This window comes from Neopelma chrysocephalum, unplaced genomic scaffold, assembly GCF_003984885.1.
Source record: "Neopelma chrysocephalum unplaced genomic scaffold, ASM398488v2 Primary Assembly neopelma1_98, whole genome shotgun sequence".
NCBI lineage: Eukaryota > Metazoa > Chordata > Aves > Passeriformes > Pipridae > Neopelma > Neopelma chrysocephalum.
In genome coordinates, this window is record NW_020897761.1 from 4,641,487 (window position 1) to 4,665,264 (window position 23,778).

Below are 23,778 nucleotides of genomic sequence, written 5' to 3' on the forward strand. Positions count from 1 at the left end.
GGAGCAGCCCCACGCGCGGGGTCGCACCGCAGCCTCCTTCGGACGGGAGATGCCCGAGCGCCTCGGGGGCGGCCCGAGCAGCGGGCTGGCGCTGCCGGGAGCCCACGCCGCAGGTGGGAAGCACCGCCCGGGGCGGCCCCGGTCCCGCCCCGCCGCCCGCTCGGCCCCGCCCGGGCCCCGTCCCGTCGCCGAAGGAGGGAGGACCGGGAGAGGACCGGGGAGGAGGGACGGAGGGAGGGAAGCCCGGGCGGGAGGGAGGAGCGGGGCGGGAGCCCGGGCCGGCCCCGCCCGCCCCGCCGCGCCGCACCTGAGCGAGCAGCGGCGGCTCCGCGCCGGCCCCGGCCCCTCCGCCGCCCGCCCATGGCTCGGCCGCTGCCGCTGCTGCTCTGCCTGGCCGCGCTGGGCGCCGGCTGCCGGGCAGGGACCACCCCTGCCGGCACGGCCGGGCCCTCCGCAGAGCCTCTGCAGGACGAGGCGGACAACCAAGAGAACATTCTCTCCCAGGTACCCGCGGGGGATGCAGGCACTGCCGGGGGGATGATGCGCCCAGCCTGCGGGGTGCTGGGGGATGCCGGGTGTACGTGCTCGACGGTGCTGGGTGATGCTGTGTGCACCCTGAGCGATGCTGGGTGATGCTGTGTGCACCCTGGGTGGTGCTGTACAGAGCCTGGATGATGCTATGTGTTGCTGTGCATGCTCAGCGATGCTGGGTGATGCTGCGTACTCAGCCAGCACCGCCGGTGAGCGCTGGAGAGAGTTCATCACCCGGGGTGCAGTGAACTCTCTGAAGCCCATCTGGGAGCAGTTCACAGCCTCCATCCTATCATTTCCCCGAGGGGGACTCGGAAAACGGGGAGTTTCTTGGGAGGGGAATTAGTGGAGCCTCTTTTGTGTGCAGAGGGGAGGGATCCAGGCTCTTTCCCTGCCAGTGGGATGCGGTGGAGGTTTCTGTTAGACTTGGCCGATCAGACGGTGTGTGATTATCTGCCCTCGGAAATGGCTAACGCAGGGACTATTGGAAACGTACCGCCAAAGTTATTTTTGTGCTTGGGCTTTCAGAAGCGCTGCCTGCAAATCTCCGTAAAGGAAATTCCTGGCATTGTATAGGGCTAATCAGAAATACTGCTTCACCACCAGGTTATGCTGCTTATAGGGTGGCTTTCAGTCACTCTTCCAGTGTACCGTTACCCTGTTTGCCTGTGTAAAAAAGTCTTGTTCTGGGTAGCAGGTGACTTATTGGGTCTTTTGGACATGGAGCATTAAAAGACAGCAGGATGGTGTTCATATTTAAAATCCTTGTATTTAAAATTCAAAGCAGCATTCTGCACACAGTGGAATAAAAAAATACCATGTTGTAAGAGGCCAGTTTTTATTCCCCTTGTAGGCAGGGGTCAGAAAGCTTTGCAGTCTCTAGAAAGCTTCTTGGTTGGCAGATTTTGGAAAAGCCGGCCAGTTTCCTCGAGGTTTGGGGTATCCAAAGTGTCCTCGTTTTGACCTCAAGGTCTAAGCTGTCCTTGCTGTGCAGGCAGAGGACGGGAGGTTGGCTAACTGCGGTGCCCTGTGCTCAGCTGTTAGGTGACTACGACAAGGTGAAGGCGGTGTCTGAAGGCTCCGACTGCCGGTGCAAATGCCTGGTCAGACCCCTGGGCCGTGGCGCCTGCCAGAGGATTAACGAAGGCGCTTTCAGAGCAGAGGATTTTTACACGGTGGAAACCATCACGTCAGGACCCAGCTGCAAGTGTGCGTGCGTGGCCCCCCCCTCGGCCCTCAACCCTTGCGAGGGGGACTTCAGGCTAAAGAAGCTGCGAGAGGCAGAGAGCAGTGACCTGAAGGTAGGAGAGCATCTTGAGCTTGGGATTCTTTGCGGAGTGGGAGATCTTCTGAAGCCTTTTCTTTCAGAGCTTTTTCTAAAAAAAAAATATTTCCCAAATTTTTTTTCTAAACCATCTCCTACTTATTTTTATGTCCGCATGTCTGATATAAAAGTCAAGCTCAGCTTAAGGGATTGATTCGAGCAGCTGCAGTGGATGATTCACTCGATTGATCCCATGCTGCCTGGGGTCCACCGTGGCTGTCTCTGCTGGAAGCCCAGGAGGAACTGGGCTGCTCCCTGCCCTTTGTCCAGCTCCAAATGTCCCTGGGGCACAGCTCTGCTATGCTCAGCAGCTGTCAGGTCTTTTTCCTGTTGCAGAGAGGGACTCCCAAAGACCCATACAGAAAAGCTGTTTTGGCTTCTGTGGGCCAAAAGCTGCTGATGCGTCAGCGTGAGGGTGTGTTGCACAGCTGGCAGATGGCAGGATGGGTTTGTTGTTTTATATGCTGACACTTCTCTACTATTTAGTATTTTATCTCTCTAGTGATACAGAACTCTTTTCCAAACATGACAGTGTTTGTTCTACATACTCCTGACTTCTACTGGATTCTTGGTTTTGCTGGTGGAGCAGCTGGCAGCAAATCCTGCTGAGTTTTCAAGTTTTCTACCGGTGTAGGGCAGCAGAAAGTGCCACTGGCTTGGTCCAGCCCTGGGGAGTCCCTGGAGCAGAAGGCTGAATGCTGGTGGCACTGGTGTGGGCGGCAATGGGATGTACCCTGGGGCAGCCCTGCTTTTCCCAGCTTTGGGGGGAAGGCAGGCAGTGTGCGAGATGCTGTGGGGCAGCCTGCCACTGAGGCCACCACCACCACGGGCTTGTTCTAATTAATTTGGAGCTTCAGGATGTGTTTCATCTTGTCCAACTGCAGACAGTTAGCAGCTTCTTGTCCAAGCGCCCCTGCAGCTAGGGAAGATAAACAGGCACAGGCAGACAATCCATCATTTCAGGGAAGGAGGAGTCCCAGTCTAGAGTTGTTTGGTGGTCCTTCGTCTGGGGGAGAAGCCAGGATGTCGCATGTGGTCTTAGATAAGAAGTTGTGAGCTCTCTGTGTTAGGGGAGGGGACACCCTGTAGTCCCTTGCCAGGAGGCAGGCAGAGCTCCTCTACCAGCAGCTCACATCTCTCTAGCTCTCTCACATCTAGCTCTCTCCCCATCCTCTCTGGGGCTGGTCAGCCTCCAGGAGGAGCAGAGTGGTGTGGCGAGCTGCGCCCTTGGCTCCAGCTGCTCTTCCCACCGGGGAGCTGCTCACAGCCAGCTGTGGTGTGAAAGCCTGTCCTCTAGGAACTGGCCCCGGCTCCCCTGCTCATTTTGCAAGGATTCGCGGCCAGACGATTTCACAAGATTTATCCAAACACACACACGCAGGGGTTTTCTTTGCCGTGGAAGTCCATCCCCAGGAGCTGTGAAGCAGGATTGTTTTCTCAGAGCCCCTCCTGCTGACGGGCTCACTGGGAACAGCCACTTCTCTTAGGAGAAGCTGGGAATAGGAGAGGACACAGCTCCAGTTCTTATGTGACTTGTGAGGAGCAGCTCCTGCACTCCTCAGCGCAGGGCCGGGTCAGCCCCAGGGGTATAGCTCTCTTTGCTGGTCCGAGGAGCATCACCCTTGCCCAGTCCAGCAGCGGGAAGTGCACGGGGTCATACTCTGTGTGTGTTGTGTTTTACCAGACTTTCTTATGCTCTGACTCAAAAGCCCTGGGTACTCCACGTGTGGGAGAGCCGTGGGAAGTTCCCTCCCTTATGATGAGTGGGCTGGAGGATGTGTCCCTGAGGGAATGGTGAGAAAGAGGGATAAACACAGAGAGAGAAGTCCGGGCAGCAGAAACGTATGTCTGGGCACCCCAACTTAGTCGAGTGGCTGTGCTGGGCATCCCAGCTGAAGATTTCAGTCCCACCTGTGTCTTTAATGAGGTCCCATGGGAATTCATGGACCATCAGACCAGTGGGAGTGTAAGTCTGCAGTGGATGAAGGGAAGGAAGCATTGAGTTGGTAGGAACATCAGTGTGGTCTTTCGGGGAGGGTCAGCGTGGTGTTGGCAGGGAGTAGCTTAATCAAAGATCTGTTTTTGTGAAATGGCAACATGCTGCTTCTCTGCTCGTAGGCACAGTGTGTGTTGTGGGGTCTCGGGTGCAGAGTCAGTGCAAGGAGTCTGTGTTCAGGATGGTTTGAAAGGAGGTTAATAAAGTCTGTAACCTTTGTGCATTGATGGAAATTACCCAGCCTGGAGGGAAAGCACATGTCTCCAGTGGCTGTCTGGCAGGCTGTGTGCATTGTATCGGTCGTCTCCATCCAGCCCTCAGTGGAAAGTGGATGCATAGCCATAAAACAGCTCTTGTCTCTTAATGCTGCCATTTTATCTGGCCCAAAAAATCTTTCCTTTGCTGTCAGCTCCACAGGGAGACTGCAGAGGCTGGGGTGGAAACTACGAGTGCTGCCAGCAATGCTGCCTGTGATTCTCCCATGTTTATGAAGCTGTTGACCAGTTTGTAGCTGCTTGGAGAAAATGTCATCACCCTGTAGTAATTCCAATGCACTGAAAATCCTTCTCAGCCATTGTGGCTGTAAGGTCTGCAGCACCATGTGGACACATGGGACTGGAGGGAGAAGACCTGTGGGAGCCGAGGCAGGGAATGGGTTGACTTCTCCTCAGCCTTGCCATGGTCAGCACTGTCCTCCGTGGAGGAGCACCAGGAACCAGACAAAAGGCAGAATGAGGGTACTGCTGTCCAGATCCCCAGGACTGGTGAGCAAGGGCTGATGCTGGGCAGGACAAGGGGACACAACCCTTCCTGCTGTGAGACAGGGGTGAGTTAAATACAGGGTGTCTCCAAAATGGGTGGTTGCAGGAGAGGGCAGCATCCCTCTGATAGAGTTGTTCTCCAGGAAGCAAACTGTTACCAGGCTGGCACTGAATGTCTGGTTCTTCACTCTTGCGTTTGGGAATATTTTAAAAAATTTTAACAAGTTTCTTCTTGTTCCAGGAAAAAAAATACAGGATGGCATGAACTCAGAGTCTGATCTCAAACTCACTTTTATTTGAGCTGCCTTTCTCTTGTTGCCTCTTTTGCTGGCAGTCACATCACTGTAGCTAATCCTTTGGCCTTGCAGGAGAGCCTGCCTAGAGCTGGCAAAAAGAGCAGTGCTTCTCCTTGTTCTACTACTAATCCCCAGCGCCCAAAATGTGCTCCCAAAGCCCTGAAGCTCTGCAGAGGTATAGCACGTTGCTCTGCATGCTGTGCTCTGACCGGGACAGCAATGCAGCAAGGCTGTGTAAGCGAAAACTTGCTTTTTAATAAACTTCTTGTACTCAGATGGGTGCATCGCCCTTGACTTTTCAGCTGAGGAAACCACTCAAGGCACACGATAGCAAGTGCTGCTGCCTGACTGTACTCCCTTTGCCTTGCAGCTGTCTTCCATCATGGAGATGCTGGAAAGTGCCTTTTATGGCTTAGACCTTCTGAAGCTGCACTCGGTCACAACCAAGCTGGTGGGTCGGGTGGAAAAGCTCGAGGAGGTAAGATGAATCCTACTCTCCCTTGAGGTTGTTGCCTTCGGTGGGAATTGCTTCCAGTTAAGTTCCTGGTACCTTTGGTGCATTCAGAGCCTTGTTGCTTTTGGAAGAAATGTTAATTAACTATTTGGCTCAAACTAAACCAGACCAGAATAGACTCCCCACCACTCCTCACTGGCAGTGCCCAGCACATCACCACCCCATCAGCCTTGCCTGACCCTCTCCAGCTCCCCCCATCCCTTGGAGCCCAAACTGGGTGCAGGATCCCACCTGTGGCCTCACTAGGAGAGTCAGAAGGGCCTGCTGTTAAGTTTTTCCTCTTCTCAGTTTTACATCTGTGCTGGTTGCTCTCAACAGGCTGCTTTTGTGCTGTTTGATGTGGGGGCGAGAGGTTCAGGGCTCGTGGTGGGGTACACTCACCAGGACGGCAGGGAGCCAAGGAGCTCAGATTCCTGAAGGACCAAGTTACATCCTGGCCTACGTTAAAAAAGAGCAGAACCCTCAACCTTCCATTCTTTTCAGAGCAGACTTCCAGTGAAACAATTTTCACTTCCATATAGTTTAATATTTCTTTGGCTAGCACAGCCTAGGGTTTGCAGTTTGTTAAGCTGTGCTCAGCTATGTAGCAACAGGTTGCCAGATTAAATACTGGAGTTTTCTCCCGTGGTCTGTATCTGGGACAGTAATTCCACATTCTTGTCGGAGTGGAGCAGTCCCGTTTGTCTCCAGCCAGAGGCTGAGAGGCGGTGATTTATAAAGCCAAAATTCCACTTGCAAAGTGTTTTGGGAAGGCATGGCATGCTCCATCCCAGGGTCAGGAAGAAGACAGCTGGGAGGAGCAGGCTTGCCTGAGGGGCTCTGGGTTTCCAAGCACAGTAATTGACCCAAAAATGGGAAAAGGGATTTTGATGTCTAAAAATAACAAAGCACCAATGTTCCTGTTTGCAATCCCACCCTCTTCCTGTGGTTTAGGGTGTTCTCCAGTGATTACTTGGGTTTGCCAAGGGATTACTTCAAGTGGGGTTATCACTGCACTCTGCTTCAGTGCCAAAGTGGCCCTGCTTACCAGCTGGGTCCTGTATGGGGGGTTCAGAGCCAGCAGTGCTGGTGGCACTTTGGGCACGTGGGGTGACCTTGCAGCCTGGTCCCTCTGCTCACAGCCTGTCGCAGGGAGGCAGACGGGCAGAAAGCTCAGTCTGGCTGAAGTAGTTTGGCCAGAGATGGAGCAGTAAAGGCGTAGGAGCAGCGAATTCACAGGTTGGGTCTTTAATTTCCCAGAAACAGGGCTGCAGAATCGTTTAAAAGCAGCTGAAGCTGCCTACAGGCACTGGGCTGGGATGGAGAAAGACAGGAGTAGTCTGGGTTAGATGAAGGTTGCCCAGTGCTCTGGGGCAGGGCCCAGCTGATGCAGGGCAGTGCAGGCAGCAGGTGTGAAACGCCTCCTGCTGCCGGCTTAGCACGGAAATTCCTGTTGAGAGGACGTGGAGGAGGATCACACCCTGCATCGGCCACGAGGTCTGACACAATGGACAGCTGAGATGCTGAACAAGAGCCTGGCACGGCTTCAAAGCACTGCCCTCCCAGGCGGGTGTGCTTTTGGCAGCTGCTCTGCAGCAAAGCCACTGAGTGGCCTCCAGCAGCATCACAGGCTAGGCTTTGGTGGTGGCTCCCTGCTCAAGGGGGGGCAGATTTTATCCTTAAGTGGGTCATAAGCCAAACATTACACAGAATAAATGATAAGGGCACAAGGCTGTTGGAATCAGTCATCCTCTCCAAAGGAGGATGGTGTCAAAAGCTGCTCCTGCACTAATCCTAGGAGAGCATCACGAGAACCCCTGCTTACTGCAGCAAAACACTTGCTGAAAAGTCCCTGCGTCATTGGACTCGGCCTCAAAACCTGTGACTCACAATTCCTGGATAAAGACTGGGAATTCAGATGCACGTGGAGGGGGCTGGGGGTTAACTGAGCTCAGGATGGAATTTTTGCAGAGATTAGAAGGTTTAGTAAGTTGTTTCCAGTATAAAAAGGTCTTTTATTCAAGTGATGTCCAGAAAGGGAAGGAACCCCCAAACTCCCAGACCACAGAACCAGCGCCTTCTCCAGTGAGGCAGATCCTCTGCTTTGTCTTTAGCTCACAGCTGTCACATCAGCTGGTGGTTTTGAGGTCACAGTTGGAGGTCACGGTGGGTTTTAAGAGAAATTAATGGCAGGACACTGAAAATGAAGGATCAGGGTAACCACCTCCAGTCTCTGTGCAAAAGCGCTCTGATTGATGTGCCACCTTACTTAAAGCAGTTGCTGTTTTAGATGTAGAAGCCCAAGTTTGAGCAGAGACTGCACAAACCCCTGGGGTACAGGGTGTGCCTGTTGTTGGGGAACTGAGAAGGGTGAAGGGTTTGCCTGCTTGATGAGCTGCAGCCAGACCCAGCTCCCTCCTGGTCACAGGACAACTCTCTGAGCGTCACTGGCTCTTGTCCTGTCCCCACATTCTCACTCTCTTCTGTGGGAGCGAAGGGTGATGGGGAAGAGCAGTCTCTGAGTGCAGGCACTGTGTGGCCAGGCAGCAGGGCAGGACCAGGACAGCCGAAACCAGACCAGTGGGTTACTGACCTCCAGGACATCCCTTGAAGGTCAGGCAGGCAGTGGCCAGCCAGGATGGCATCCTGCTAGGAAAGTGAGGTTAATAAATGGGAGATGAACTTGTTGCCACAGGCCAAAGACACCAGGCTGAGACTTTAGGTGTTTTGACTTGTCTTTTCCTCTTCCATGACTCAGCAAGTGTAGCTGAAGGTGGGTATTGAAGAACCTCACGGCCATTCTCCTGCTCCATGGGGACCTGTGGAAAAGAGTGGATCTTGGATGTGCACACAAGGGATGGGGTTTCTGAATCCCACTAGGGTCAGGGGGCATCTTCTTAGCAGCTAAAGTGTCCCAGCTGTAAACCCAGGATGGTAGCACAGAGCTGCTTTCTGGCTCCTGGGCTGTGGTTTGAGGGCCACGGAGCATCCCTTGACTATAAGTGGGGTAAAGTCTCCTCTCTTGCTTCTCTAGGGCATGTCCAGGAACTTCACACAGGAAGGTCACCATGCAGGAGCCAGTGGGGAGGAGGGACTGCAGGATCCCTCCGGCAGGGACAGGGAGAACTGCTCCAGGCTCCTCACCAACAGCCTCACGGACATTGAGGGCTCTCTGCAGCGGGATGCGGAGGCTGCCTACACACACGCAGAGGTACGGCCGCCCAAACACGGCTCGATGTCGCTGCTGCTGCTGCACCAGCCAGTCCTGGATGTCTCCTGGATGTGGCCCCGGGCCGGTGGTTTTCCTCTCTGCTCGGGTGACCCTGTTTCCGTGCCTCCAAATCCAGCCTGCTTCTCTCAGCACAGCCCAGCTGCCGTCGGGGCGGGATGTAGGTGGGAGCAGAGGGAGGTTGCTCCCTGAGCCTCCCCCCTTCCCACGGGGTTGTTGGTTTTCGAGGTCAGCAGTGGCTGAACTGCTCGGAAAGCGTGATGTCATTGTGGGGCCGGCTGGGAAGCGGTGGGAAACTCAGAGCCTTTGATTAGCAGGGCTTGGGGCTCCGTGGAGGGACAGCCTGTCGCCTGCCCTCCCTCCCTCCAGGCAATTACCCCTCCACAGAAAGCCCCTGCGCCTGGCAGGCTCCAGGCAGAGGCTTGGGCATCCCTGGCTCTGGCACCCAGCCCCAGACTGGGGGGGTTCCCGTGGGATCTGCCCAGCATGGCAACATCCTCAGCCTGGAGCAGCAGTTTTTGTGCAGCCTCAGAGAGGGGTGACGGGGGTGTTTTGAGAAAAGGTCTGTCCAGGGTGTCCTGATGCATTTGCTGCTTCAGCAGTGAGATGTAACATGACCTCATTCTCCTCTTATCGCTGCTGGGCAACTCCTGGAGCATCCTGCCCTCACCCCTGCAGGGCAAAAGGTGTCTAGGGAGGGAAACATCATTTCCAGCTCAAACAGAGGTGCTCAGCTCCTAAGAGTGGCAACAGCCTGCACTTGCCCCCCCGGATGTCGTGGGTCCTATGTGGGGGTGGGCTCCCCAAGCCCTGGTGGGAAGGGTGGGCTCCCACACCTGCACTGTGTGTTGGCAGGTGGGGAAATGGCCCCAGCCGTGCTGTGCCAGCACACTCTGCCCCGGGGAGGGCCGTGCCCCAGGCAGGGGATGTCCGGCCATGCTCCCAGCCCCGCTCCCCCTGCTCCCCACGCCGAAAGCTGAGCAGCTGCTGCCTGCTGGAGGGGAGCCAGCCCCAGTCAGGAAGGGGAGCGGAGTGTGGGGCTTTTATTACCCCGAGTGACCTCATTTCCCAATATGCCCCTTTTCTCACTGTTAATTGCAGCAGGGCCCATCTTCTCAGCCAAATGGGCACAGCTTCAACCTTCAGGCTGGCTTTCCGATTTCCTTTAATGAGATGAAATCCTTAAGACCTGAGCTGCCGCAGCTGGTCCCTGCCCCGGGGTGTTCCCGGTCCCTGCCTCTGGGAGGGTTCCTGGTCCTGCTGGGAAGGTGCCTTCAGCCTCTCTGCCTCGTGAAAGCTCGGTGCACATTGCACTCTCTCTGCAGATCAGCTGCCAGCACTGCTCCCTGGCATACAAGGGAATGGATCTCACTCTGCCTGCCTGTCCTGCATCCCACAGCCCGTGCCTTATTGAATGCTGAGTCCTGGAATTGCAGCGTGGCACCAAGGATATGCAAGAGCAATGCTGGTCTGCCATCCCTCTGTCTCCTGGAGGGTTTCCCATGTCAGAAGGGACTGAGGGTGACCCTGAAGGAGGAGGGAGCACAGAGCTCCTACCCAATTGAGGACTGGCCAGCCTGACCTGCCCTGTCCCCAAAATGCTGCGTTTCTGGCCTATCCAGTAACAACGTTCTGTGTCTCTTCCAGGGCAAATATGAAGAAAGATTCCTGAAAGATGAAACCATATCCCAGCAGATCAACTCTGTTGAGTCCCTCCCAGAGCTGCACCTCTCTCTGGAGGAAAAGAAGCCTGAGCAGCTCTTGCAAAGGAAGCTGAGGGTGAGGACCCGGCCTCCTTCCAAGCCCACCATTGTCCGAGGGGTCACCTACTACAAAGCCCAGTCCACCGAGTCGGAGAATGACATCGAGGAGCAACGTGAGTTGGGTATGCAGCCACGGTCAGTGGGATGGCTGTCTGCATCCTGTGGAAAAAACAGTGTCCACCCCTGAGTCCTGCCTCATCCCCTGGGAATGCATGGGCAAAGCATGTGGGAGCAGCAGGGGGAGGAGGCAGGAGGAGGTGGGATGACTGGTACTTCACTGCTATGCAACCTTTGAGCCCTGTATGTGGAGCAATGCAGCATTGTTATTCCATGGAAAATCCCTGGTAGCTAAAGAAATAGGTCTCTGCTTCAGTTTAAAACACCCAACACCAACACCTTTCCAAAAGTTTCCGTGGTGGCTGGGGAGCCCCAGTGGTCCCCGTGCCCTGGATGAGGCACCCCCTTTGGCATTCCGGGTCAGGTGGATGGGATCTGGCTGGGCATACAGCTGGGTCTCCATCCTGCCCCATCTCTGGAAGCTGGCAGGACAGATCTGCTGTCCGTCACCTCCTGCTCTACCCTGCCTGGGGTGGTGGATGTGGCTGTGAAGGGGTCTCACTGACCTCCTGCCGTGAGCACCGTCAGCCTCTGTAGTTCACACAGCCCTTCTCTGACTGGAAGGGGAGAGGGAATGCATGTGGGCTTAGTACAAGACAGAGAAGTGGGCAGGGGGCAGGGGGCCAGCGTGGAGGGGCCAACACGGAGGGGCTGTGGGGGACTGTGGGGCTGACACCTGTGTCTGTGTTTGACAGCAGACGAGCTGTTCAGCGGGGACAACACGGTGGACCTGCTGATCGAGGACCAGCTGCTGAGGCCCAACAGCAGGGCGGGCGAGGGCGTGAGGAAGCCGTCCCCCGTGGGATGGCCACCCACCCCTGGCAGTGCTCCCACCACCCCGCCGGCTGCTGACACTGCTGCGACGGCCACAGTGCCCCTGTCACCTGCCACATCCACGGACCCCACGCCAGATCCCAATGCTGTGAGCTGGCTGACCCCCACCCCAGAGACCGTGACTGCCCCAGCAGGGTGGGTGGAGGAGGGGACCCCACAGCTACTGGCAGCCTTGGACACAGCCATGGAGAACCTGCCCCCAGCCACCACCACTGGGGCCTGGAGCGACATTGAGAGCAGCCCAGGAGTTTGGGGACAGGCGGGCACACCCCCAACACCAGTCAGCCCCCCTACCCCAAAGGAGGGCCTGGAGGAGGAGGACATCAGGAACATCATTGGTGAGCGTCTGCAGGTCCTGCACCGACCCAGCTGTGCACGTGGGGGCTGGTTTGTGCCCACAGTGTGTCCGGCTGGGCTTACTTGCTTATTAATTCTGGAACCTACTGTAGTCTCCCCCAGTTTTAGGGACTGGGCTGGGCTGGGCAAAAAAGGGCCTCCCTGGACATGGAACCAAGACAGGTAGCAGCCTCAGCTGGGGCAGGGACATGGCTGAGGCTGTGAGGAGATGTTTGCAGGATCTGGCCAGTGCTACTGGGTCCTGTGAGGCTGCAACTGGGCTGAAGTAGCAGGGGGTACCTGCTGGGTGGGTAAGGGGCTGGAGGAGGGGGACGCCCACCCCAACAGGAGCAGAGAGAGTGTGGCTACCCTGCCTGGGGCCTCACAAGCCCTTCTCTGCCCATGCAGGGCGCTGCAAGGACACACTGTCCACCATCTCGGGCCCCACCACCCAGAACACCTATGGGCGCAATGAGGGAGCCTGGATGAAGGATCCCCTGGCCCGGGAGGAGCGGATCTATGTCACCAACTACTACTATGGGAACACACTGGTGGAGTTCAGGAACCTCGACAATTTCAAGCAAGGTGGGTTTTGCACCATTTCCGATGCCATGCTCGCTGCTGCTCGGCTGATCCAAGTAGCATCCTCCTTCCCAGGGATCCTGGATCATGGGAGAGTGATCTGCCTGGGGACCCCCCATCCTGGGGCCAGTACCTGGGTTCAGAGCATGGGGCAGGTCAGGCTGCAGCTCGTGGCCATGGAGGGAGCGCAGGCAGAGCTGGGGGCAGAGGGTGCTGACGGCAGGGCCACCCACCCCAAAGCAGAGGGAGGGTTTCACCAGCAAGGTGTCTCTGCCCCGCAGGTCGCTGGAGCAACTCCTACAAGCTCCCATACAGCTGGATTGGGACGGGACACGTTGTCTACAACGGCTCCTTCTACTACAACCGGGCCTTCACGCGCAACATCATCAAGTATGACCTGAAGCAGCGGTACGTGGCCGCCTGGGCCATGCTGCACGATGTGGCCTACGAGGAGTCCACCCCGTGGCGGTGGAGAGGCCACTCAGACGTGGACTTTGCTGTGGATGAGAATGGCCTGTGGGTCATCTACCCGGCCATCAACTACGAGGGCTTCAACCAGGAGGTGATCGTGCTGAGCAAGCTGAATGCAGCCGACCTCAGCACCCAGAAGGAGACCACGTGGAGGACGGGGCTGCGGAAGAACTTCTACGGGAACTGCTTTGTCATCTGTGGGGTCCTGTACGCGGTCGACAGCTACAACAAGAGGAATGCCAACATCTCCTACGCCTTTGACACGCACACCAACACGCAGATCATCCCCAGGCTGCTCTTTGAGAATGAGTATGCCTACACCACGCAGATAGACTATAACCCCAAGGACCGCCTGCTCTACGCCTGGGACAATGGCCACCAAGTCACCTACCATGTCATCTTTGCCTACTGAGACCCCCCCACCACAGTGGGGCACTGCAAGCCAGGGGCCACCAGCACCTTTTATTATTATTTTTATTGTTATTATTATTTTGTACAAATCGAAGAGTAAATGATGGGTTTTGTTTCAAGCTGGTTTTTTATGGTGGATTGTAGATCGATCCCCAGGCCAGAACCACCCCCTTCGTCTTTGCTGTATCCTTGCTTCTGATTTTCCTTCCCAGGGGAAGGAGGTTCTCCTTTGGAAGGGCAGATGGGCCCTCCTGCCCAGGGAAGAGGAGGTGGCCATGGTCCTCCTGATGATGTTTTTAGCTAAAGATGATCAGCAAGACACCCTGAACCAGTACAAAGTTGGCCTCTCTGCTGCGGGCACCAGGTCCCAGTGGGATGCTGATGTCTGCCTGCCCTGGTGGAGGACCTATGGGAATGTCCTATGTCTCAGGACCATCTTCCCAGCTTCCCTTTGGAGATCCTGCTGTACAATGGGGCTGTGAGCGCAGCTCCAGCAGCCCCTGGTGCTGGCACTTACGCCAAGGACTGTCCCCTCCAGCTTGGGCTCTGCCCTTTGCAACCCCCTCGGGGGGTTCGGGTGCACCTCGAGCCCTGATTCACAGCTGGAGTGAGCTGGTGGCAGGAGGGGGATGCTGTAAATACGTGTAGATGGCTTTTGTTTGTTCATTTTGTAACCTAAAGTAGTCCCCCTTGGCATTTGCTGGGTGAAGGCTCTGCTCAGCTGGGTGCTGGGCTGCCTGGGCAGGGGGCTGTGGGGCTGGGGGAGCCCCAGGGGCTGGAGAGCCCTTGTCCTGCTGCTCCAAATCCTACCTTGCCTCTTGCTGCTGTGCTCAGCCTGGTCCTGGCTGTTGACCATCAGGATCCCCTCACAGAGGCAAAGCCCTTGCCCTCCTGCCTACCAGCATCTTGTATTTACCTGCTGTCAGTAATAAAGGATCCAGTACCTTTGCAGCTGTTCGGGGCTTTCTTTGGCTCTGGTTCAACCCTTTGGGTGCATAGAAATACATGGGGGTGTTTTGGATTGGTTTTGGTTGGTTTGGGGAGACCCAACTTTCACACCAAAGGGGGAGGGACCCTAGGGAGCTCTAGGCCACTTGGGACTGGCACTGGGCCAAGGTGACATGGTCATGTCCAGCCCTGAGAAGAGCTTGTCTTTGTGATGTCAGTTGCACTGGGGTCACTCGGGCTGCAGTGAGACCCTTGTGGCCTTCTCTTTGCCAGGCTCCGCTGGCAAAGTGGAGGAGCTCACGCAGGGTGCCCTTCCCAGGAGCAGGAGGGGGGTCTGGGTGCACGTGCCATGGGCAGTGCCAATGCTGTGCTGAGCAGAGTCACGCTGCAGCCCAAGAGGCAGCAGACACAGCACAGGCCTTCTAGTCATTTGCCTAAGGAAAACAGCATTAATAAGCACAATGACAACGAATATTAATAATAAATAAAAGAAGGATTTTATTGCCTTCAGTGCCAGGGACACAGAGAACAGAACTACACAGGATGAGAGATGCTCTCCACCGCTGGAGCCCATGGTGCTGACTGAGGATGCAGTGCTGTAGCAGTCCTGAGCCCCCAGCCTCTACCAGCAGCCCTTCCCAATGTGCTGGGCTGTGCCAACCCAGTAAATGCCCCCCCAGCAATTGGCCATCCCTTCCTGGGACTGCAGGGGAGCCGTGTGCCTCTGGCTGGGGCACCGCCGGGGTTTTTATTTTTGAATATTGTGTGAGCTGGCCCACAGTCAGGTGGGGCCGGGGCCAGGAAAATGAACTGGTGCAAGGAGTGCAGCCAAACCCCTTGCCGAGCCCGGCTGCTTCCCAGCCGCGCGAGCGCCGAGAGGATGGGGGGCCTGCGCAGCTTGCGCCGAGTACGTGGCAAAGGGCAAAGATTTTCCATGGTGTTGCAAGGCACATACTTCACAGGGGTGTATTGCTCCTCATCCTCCTTCTCACTGCCCCTGGAGCTGTTTGTCTTGCTGCTGGATCAGCTTTTATTTCCTAACAGCCACACACACACACACACACACAAATAATAATATTCATAGTTAAAAACCCCATACCAGCCAGTCAGTGCTCAGACCATGAAGGAAAGGCAGCTGGATGGCAAACTGAAGCCCATCATCTTCTGTGTGAACTGTAAAGGGGAAGAAAAACGCTGTAACATGCTGAAGTCATTATGCAAGGCCGATGCTCTGCTGGCGTCTCATCCCGGCTGAGCACCTCGGTGCCCAGCCCCTCGGCCCAGCTCTGGCCTGGAACAGACTGAACAGAGCTCCACACTGGTTTTGGAGCAGCAGCAGTTGGCTGCAGCTCCATGTTTGGGGCAAACAGCACAACCCCCCAGTGCCTGGTGGGTGGCTGTCAGTGCTGGCAAGGCAGAGGGGGGTGTGTGTGGTTTCAGGAGGAAGGTGCTGTGACTGTGTCCCTCTGAACTGAAGCAGCCCTTCAGCCCCAGTGGGGCCAGTGCTGCTCCACAGGCTGTTGTTAGCAGTGAAAAGTATTAAATAGCACACACAAAAAACAACCCAAACAAAAAACAGGAAAAAGAAACCAAACCCAAGAAACCAAAAACTTTGCAAATGCATCTGCTGCATTAAATCACCTCCCCTGGGCCAAGCCCCAGCCTTTTGCCAAGCAGCCACGTGGGCTGGGGAAGACAGCAGCAGTGTGCAGGAGAGCACACGGACTTGGGGAGGTGTGGGGGGTGTGCACTGCCGTGTCAGTGTGGGCTGTGGTGCTCTACTTGTAAGTGCTTCTGCTTGGGGTGCTTTAGTTGTAAGTGTAGGGTCCCATCACCCTCCTGGGTGGCAGTGGCTGGGCTGCCCCACAGCACTACTGCTACCCTGGGAAGCATCCCAGGGCTCCCCAGTGAGGGAGGCTGCACAGGCAGGCATTTGGGCAGCTGTGGAGGTTGATGTGGAGTGGGGCTGTCTGGTCAGGCCCAGCACAGCCATTCTGGAAGAAGAGGGATGCTCATGGGGTGCAGGGCCAGGGCTGGGCCAGCATGGGGTGTAGGGCTGCAGCAATCCCTGCACCTGCAGCTGGGAGCTGGACGCTGCTTCCTGCTGCTGCCCATCGCGCACTGCAGGGACTCTCCCTGATCTCAGGCATGGGTGTCTGCTGTGATGTCTCTGGGCAGGACATCAGGGTTCAGCACCCCACCTCAGGAGGCAGCCTAACAGGGACAAAAATTAAAAACAACCCACAGTTTTGAACAATGCATAAGTAGCAGGGATGGCCTGTGTCCCCCCCACGCCAGCCCTGAGCAGCAGCTGCTGATGCCGACCCCAGGACTGCAGCGGTGCCTCACCCACACCTCTGGCACCAGGCATTGCTGCACAGGGCCCCCAGGGCTGAGCTGCATAATCCCTGGACAGGATGTGGTGGTTGGGTAGGGTCAGGCACAGGAACGGGCTCAGGGGGACTGCCCCTGCTGTGCTGATGTGCCAGGAGCCCCAGGGCCCTGCCAGGGAAGGGCTCAGTCTGGTGGCAGGACCTGCTGCATGTCGGATGCACTGGCCGTGCGCTAAACCAGGAGCTACTGCGGGGACTTGACAATGGCCCTCAGGGCATGGGGCATCTCTGGGACGGAGGGGGATGAGCTGTAGAAGGTGTCGGTGTGATTTCTGCGCTGCTCTCGGAGGTACGGAGGGACAGATGAACTTTTGATGTGGAGGATCCTGGTGTCCATCACTTCACAGTCAATTTGCATCATCACCTCATAGTCCTGCCCATTGATGACATTCTCTGCAAAAGTAAGGATAAAAATAAGGTGAGAGTTAGCCCTGCAAGCTAATGACCCAACAGCACCAAAAGCAGAGCTTTCTGGACCTTTTTTTTCGTCTGGAGCAGGAGCTGGAGGGGGGGAACTCCCTTCCTTTATACAGCTCCACACATGGAGCTCCATCTCACACAATGTGGCCCCAGCCTGCTTGTGACACCTCAAAGGCCCAGGCCACACTTAAGCATGTGCAGCCACACTTAGAAACTAATATGTCTTTTATTTTCCCCTCCTTCATCTGCACATAATTACCGGTGGAGTTTGCGCTGTACAACATTTATTACAGAACTGTTGTTCTTGAGCCACTAGAGTGTGGGGGTGATTGAAGATAAGGTTTATTTAAGAAAGCTGAATGTTTCACTTTGTGTAACCCTCTTGACACTGAGGATCTAGAGGAATTTCTTCATCAGATTATTAATTTAAAAAAGCTAAAATGTGATCTCTCAAAAGAATTAACTGTGCCTCGTTACTGTCCTGACCTGGTTGTAGTTCTTGGGCGATGTGGTGACAGTGGGCAAGGCCACTACCCTGAGAGACCTCCGGACACAGGGAGACCCAGACCAGCACAAGGGACCCTGGCTGCATCACCCCAGTGTGGCCCCAGGCCCGGCACATCTGCTGCTGCAGAAGCTCCTGGGCTTACAGGCAGAGGCTGTGCACATGGCCAGCATCTGCTGCCTGGATTTAAAGGTGGGAGACTACTCCCTGCATAGACAGTGTGCCCAGGAATGCAAGTTTGGCTTTCCAGGCACGACTAGTCCTTGCCTTTCAGAGTCAGAAGACTGCCATTGGCAGGGTTTTCCTCCTGTGCTAAGGAGGATGGAAGATCATCTAATGGAAAGCGTATGGATTGGAGGAATGCAATATACATTACTAATTTTTACTGTTTTCCTGGATTAACTCTGACTTTGGATGACAGCTGACAACCATGGCCGGACCCTCTTGTACCCCACGCCACCTGTAGAAGCCATTAGATCAAGTATGTCTGGTATAGTAATGAAAAGCAGGAGCAAGCCCCTGCTAAGGGGGCTGAGAGACTGTAAGGGAAATCAAAGCTCCCACCTGCAAGAAATGAAATGGAAAATGCTCTGTATGTGCCACTGAGACACCGAAGAAAGGAGCAGCTGTGCATGTCTCTGTGCCACTGACCCAAAAACCATGACAAGCTCCTCCTCCCTCCTGTATGCTGTGCTGCTGATAAAGCCCTGCTATGACTTCAGGTGCTGTGCCCCCAGCTGGTCCCCTCACAGAAGAGCCATCCCTCCAGGTCACCCCTTCTCTCAGCACACCCAAAGGGATGTGCTCTCAGTTCCCACCCAACAGGCTCAGCACCAGAGAGCGGAGGGGGTTGGTGGTGCTGCTCAGGACAGGGGGCTGAGGGGAACAGAGGGGCATGAGGGGAAGCAAAGAGCCTGGAGACAGCAAATGGGAACAGATGGGCTCCCCTAGAGACACAGTTCCTCAGCTCTCATGCTGCAGTCAATAGGACCCCAGGGACCCCAGCTATGTGAGAAACAGTGCTCCAAAGCCACGAGTGGGTGAGGTGGGATGGGACAGCAGCCAAGACCAGGAAAACCCCTTGGAAGAGTTTCCTGTGTCTGCCCACAGCAGCCAGCACAGCAGGCTATCATTAGGTTCCTGGGCATTGCACAAGGCAGAGGAGAACAGCAACACCAGGATCAGCCCATGCAAGAGAGGGAGCTGTGCTGCGTGGGTGGCAGAGGGGAGCACGGGAACCAGCTCAGCCCATTCCAGATAGCTGGGATCCCGCTTCTCCCAGCACTGACACAGGCTCCCTTGTGACTACCTGTACCACGATTAAGTAAGCCATAGTCCTGCTGCCCCCGTGGCAAGAGGTGCTGTGTCTTCTTAGGCTACCACAGTTGGGAATAATCATGCTCATGACGAGCCTCTCTGGCCAGCAGGCATGGAGGGGACACACTCCCCCAACTCAGACATTCACAAAGTGCCTAAATCCTGCCCTGGGCCTGTGAATTAGCCCAGGAGTTACAGGCAGGTTTAAAGAAAGCATCTGATTCTTTCCCTTTTTGGGGTGAAGGTATTGTTGATGATGAGCTGCTGCAGGGAGCCTCTGCAAAGGATTTAATCTCGCAGGGATGAGGGCAGTAGCAGGAATGGCTCAATTCCCACTACAGGCATTTCCAGCAGCCTTTCTCATTACCATTAGCTCCAAACTGACTTAGAAGAGGAGGTGGGATGTTCTGCAGAAACAGCAGTTACTTGATGCTGCTGCTGGGCGCCTGGACCAGCTGTGTTTCAAGGAGTGGTCTGGAAATCGTGCCTGGGGATGCCTGGCCTCCATGGGAGAGCCCTGCCTGGCCCACCCCAGTCCAGAGGGTGGAGGGGCTGATGCTCTGTAAACATCCATGATCTGTGATGGTCTCAGCAAAACAACAGGCAAACGTGACCTGAATGCAGCACAATCTCATGTTTGGGAAGACTAGCTCAATGTCATTGCAAAAAATGATTCCACATGGCTCTGTCCTGAGTTCGATGCCATTAAACTGTTTCATGATCTGGATGAGGAACAGAGAACACACTTATAAGATTTCTGGAAGATGCTAAACTGGAGAGATTTCAACCATCTTGGAGTGGCTGGATTGGATGAGACTGCAGTTTTGATAAAAGAGAGAAGCTGTCCAAAATCTTCAGAATGCATTTCAACCATGGCCAGAGGGAAGTACAATGCTCAAGAGAACTGGAAAATATGAGTAAAAATGGGGCTGGGCAGAAGCCCTGCAGAAAAAGCTTGAGGACTGCAGAGCATCACTGTGCATAAGCCAACAGCATGACAGGACTAGAAACTATCAGCCCCACTCAAGAGAAACAGGTTTAACTTTGACCGAGTTTCTGATGATAACAAAACACAAGCCCTGGATGAAAGTACCCTGGGAGACCAGAGGATCTCCGTGACTGGCAGTTTCTAAGGAAAGGCTGGATGACTGCCTGCCCATCGAGATACGGGGTACCTAACCCTTGCTCTGCACAGATACTTGAAGTTGCTCCTGATGTCTCTGATCCTGCCTTTCTGGGAGTGCAGGTGCCTGCTCAAGTCTGGAGCTGTGCTGTTCTAACCCCTTGTGAGCAAGAGGGCAATATCACAGAATAGGACAACAATTTTTCTTGGTCATTCCTCTGTCAGATGTTTTAAAAAAGCCTGGTCAGGCTTTCTTTCCTTCCCCTCCCATGGGCCCATCCAGCAGTACCAACATCTGGGAGACACCAGTGGAGCAGAAGGTGGGTTTTCCAGTGTCCATGCTGGGTGCTGAGCTCACTAGCCGCGTGTGGCTCATCTCTGCAGGGGTCAGCATGCACAACCAGTGCTCAGATCAGTGTCCTGCCCTGCCTGAGCACGCCCCCATCACACCTCCCGGGGGGGCACAGGGGTGTCTGTGAAGCAGGACTGACAGCCCCAGGCTGCTGCCTGCTGCTCTTTGCTGGCTGGAAGGTCAGCACTGCCAGTGTGCATTACACAGGGCTGCCTAATAGCCCAGAGCAACGCTGACACTGAGTGATTTCTAAAGTTTATTGTATTGAATTACGTATGACTGATGTTTTGTGGGATTACGTAAGTGAAAACACAGGAACGGATCTCCTGTAGAGGTGTCTGGATTTATAAATAGATTTATTGCTCCTCTTTGAAGTTCAGAACATACACTTTCTCACACGGTACAGCCTCAGGCTTAAGAAGCTATCCTTGCTGGGCCAAGAGACCGCATTGCAGTTAATTATTTGTTAACAGGTTTAAAAGCCATGCTTCAGATGATTTACTATTTCAAATTAACAGCAAAGGTAGTTGTGCCAAGCGTTGCTGTTCTGACTGCACCTTCCCAAAGAGCCTCACTGGCTCTCACGGGCTGTACCAAACTCCCAGCACGAGCTTGGTCTAGGGAACAGAAACCTAATTCCCAGTGCTGCTCCCCAGGGTCTAGGGCAACTCCCCTTATAAAAACCCATGTTGTAAGATCCCACAGATGAAAGCTGAAGTCTGCGGTCCAAACCAAAACCAAAAAATAAGGCTGAGGGTATTAACTACTGTTATAAATTACTGAAGATGATGGAAGATTGTCTTCATATTTGAAGCATTAAATTTTCAAAACTGTCTTATTAGAAAGGCCTTAGAATCAAAGTCCCCTTTCTTCCCTCAGTAGCACTGACATGTATCCATCAGTTGACTGTTTAAATGTCTGTGATATCAGGCATCTACTTCTACAAGAAATGCTGTCTTAGAGAAAGGCAAAAGACAGGCAGAGGGCTTGAAAGGCAGGTAATGCACTAAGCCAGAACAAATGGTGATGTCAACTTCCTCTCTAGACTTCAACTTTACACATATCATTGGGCTGTTTGGCCCTATGGACACAGTCATAGGACAGAAGATGTAATTCTGGTAATTTACCCTTTCCCACTTACATACACCTTCCCAAGAAAGCTTAGCTGCAGGAAAATGCTCATTTTGAAACTGCAGTTTGCACAGCAGCTGAAACAGAGCTCCCCTGAAAGGCCACCTGAGCTTGCTGGAGTGTTTCAAGCTGTAACCAAACACCACGGAAAAGCTTTACAGCTTTCTGAAGGCACACTCACGCTTTAGGTACATTTATAGAGCCTTATTCTACCAGAACAACTATGAATTTTACCTTACTCTGGGCAGTGCCTCAGTGGATTACAAAAAAATATTCTGTGGGACCAATATTCAGGGCCTGATGACCCCAATCCTCACTCTTTTCTAAGGCCCCTATTGCTTTTGCAGTAGATACCTACTGGGTGGTTTCCTAGTCGATGACTTGTAAAAAAGGTCAGAACCTGCCTAGCTCTGTATCTACTGTGCTCACTGAATACACACTGAAGGTACTGTCAACCACATAGATCTGGACTACACGTCCTCACTTCTTCTGGCAAGATACAGGAAGGGAAATCACTTGCCTCATCTTTAACTACCTGTCTTTGTCACTAAGGCTAGAGAAGCATCCCCTCCTCATGGACAATAGCATACAGTGAATTTGCTATCCATGGAACCAGTTTACTTGATGTCAAAATAGGTGCCAGGGAATCACCTCTGCATGAGATGGTAAACACCCATCAACTCTCTTAAAATCTTTCTTGAACAGCTACCCACACCTTTTACACTTTCCACTCTTCCTTCTAATGGGAAAGTTTGCTTTGCCACACCAGATTCCAAAGGTAGTCTGTGTCAATGCTAATTTACACTTGGAGCCCTCTCCATCACACCAGCAGGAACCAAGGCAGCTTTCAAAGAGCCACCAGATATGCTCCAGTACCTGGTGCCTTGTGCTAGCTGGGCTGAGCTGATGATGCTAAAGTCTGGTTGAAAGAATGATTTAGCACTAAATTACACAATTTATACTGCCCTGGCCCAAAAGAGAGCTCATGTTTAGGGCAGTATAGGGTTCATAAGACAAGGACACCAGCTGCAGTGGCAGCTCTGGTGCTGGCCTGTTGAAGGGCTGCAGCTGTCCCCAAACATAACTCAGGGGGCTTTCTCTGCACTGTCACTTCTGCAATCTTCCATCTCATCTCTGCTGAGCAGCCCTGACTGTCCTACCCAGCACATCTGGACAATGTTTCCATCTGAAGGGTTGATATACACTACCAAATAAGTATATAAATGAAGCAGCATTACGGACTAAAAATACGCTCACTGCAACAACGCAGCAGGATTCCTAAAACATTTACAGATTTGCTTGTTAGACAGGATTGTCTGAGGCAAGGGAGAAAGTTATATTGTGACCCAAATAACTTCTCTTTTTAAAAGCAAATTCCCAATTGGAACTATTTCTAAACAAAGCAGTTGCAATGATCTCACCTCTGCGGACTCAGCTGTCCTCAGTCCCTGACAGAGGCTAAGGGAGATCTTGGGCATTTCAGGTCTCCAGGTCTCTGACCACCTCTCAGACTGTGAGCCACGCTGCAGGGTCTGTATGTGTATAGGAACAGGGGCCATGGTCTGAAATACTGGATCCACAGAATCAAAGTCACCTGGAGAAGCCACGAGCTGACAGCAAGGAGACAGGGTCTTTCTCCATGTCTAAGCTGCTGGATGCCAGGGGACATCCAAGGGAGGTATATACAGGCACGAGAGGCAAGCAAGAAAACTGGAAGAAACAAGCTCTCTGTGGCCTCCTAAGAAAATAATGGGACAGAGGAGAGATCAGCACTGGCTGTGGCTGAGGAACATCACATGCCCTTAGCTTACACCAGTCTGTGATTTTTGGAAAAGGTCAGCCCCTCTGCGCAATGCAGTCAGTGGCCAATCTGTGTCAGATGGTGCTTTGCAGTACCTGGTCCAGAGTGGGAGGTCTCAGGGAGAGGGAAGGAAAGCTGGCTCTTCTCAGGAACCATTTCCCACCTGATTGCCCACCTCCCCTTCCAAACTTCTTTCCTGCTGCAGTCATTTCCCTCTAAGAGAAAGAACATGAGCTACAGAGGAGGTGACCCAGTGTGTACCTTGTGTGATTGCTCTTCTTTTGCAGAGGGAGCTGATGGTCATCTCAGGAAGAGAAGATCAGGATCACCAGTGTTGACCCTCAAAGGCACTTACTCTAAATCTCCCTCAGACAGAGTATTTCTTGGAAAAACTAAGACATTTTTGACAGCTCTGGCTGTGCAATATATGTGTTGTTGGCTGGGTATCATTGCTGCAGGATGACTATATTTTAAATCTAACCAGCTGTGGCAATGCTAATGACAAGAGGAAAAAGCCAGAAGAGAAAAGAAAGACAAGGGTCAAAGGAGTTTTGCTGCACAGAAAACTCTTGGGAGTGAAGGAGAGAGGCTGGAGAAAGAGCAATGCTTAGTCAGAACCATCCCATGCCTGCTTGGGAGGCACA

The 23,778-nt window shown here is 54.0% G+C and overlaps 2 protein-coding genes across 3 annotated transcripts in view; one reads left to right on the forward strand and one right to left on the reverse strand.

The window, feature by feature from the left end:
• Positions 1–360: 360 nt before the first annotated feature.
• Positions 361–14,095, forward strand: OLFML2B (olfactomedin like 2B). Its single transcript, XM_027694631.1, has 8 exons — positions 361–504; positions 1,569–1,832; positions 5,279–5,386; positions 8,436–8,612; positions 10,278–10,506; positions 11,206–11,682; positions 12,089–12,265; positions 12,544–14,095. Exons 1-8 carry the CDS (start codon positions 361–363, stop codon positions 13,143–13,145), a joined length of 2,178 nt encoding a protein of 725 aa, XP_027550432.1. The 3' UTR covers positions 13,146–14,095.
• Positions 14,096–15,900: 1,805 nt separating this feature from the next.
• ATF6 (activating transcription factor 6) overlaps positions 15,901–23,778 on the reverse strand; it is a 76,156-nt gene continuing 68,278 nt past the window's right edge. For both annotated transcript variants that reach the window (XM_027694640.1, XM_027694639.1), the window contains exon 16: positions 15,901–16,878. In XM_027694640.1, the coding sequence (XP_027550441.1) occupies positions 16,670–16,878 (209 nt within the window). In that variant the 3' untranslated portion in view covers positions 15,901–16,669. The remainder of the gene's footprint in view (positions 16,879–23,778) is intronic.

Excerpts from the sequence above, each read along its gene's own strand:
- OLFML2B (XM_027694631.1), top strand. The coding sequence starts at position 361 with ATGGCTCGGCCGCTGCCGCTGCTGCTCTGCCTGGCCGCGCTGGGCGCC. Across the intron at positions 1,833-5,278 it reads CAGAGAGCAGTGACCTGAAG|CTGTCTTCCATCATGGAGAT; the intron begins GTAGGAGAGCAT and ends TTTGCCTTGCAG. Across the intron at positions 8,613-10,277 it reads CTGCCTACACACACGCAGAG|GGCAAATATGAAGAAAGATT; the intron begins GTACGGCCGCCC and ends TGTCTCTTCCAG.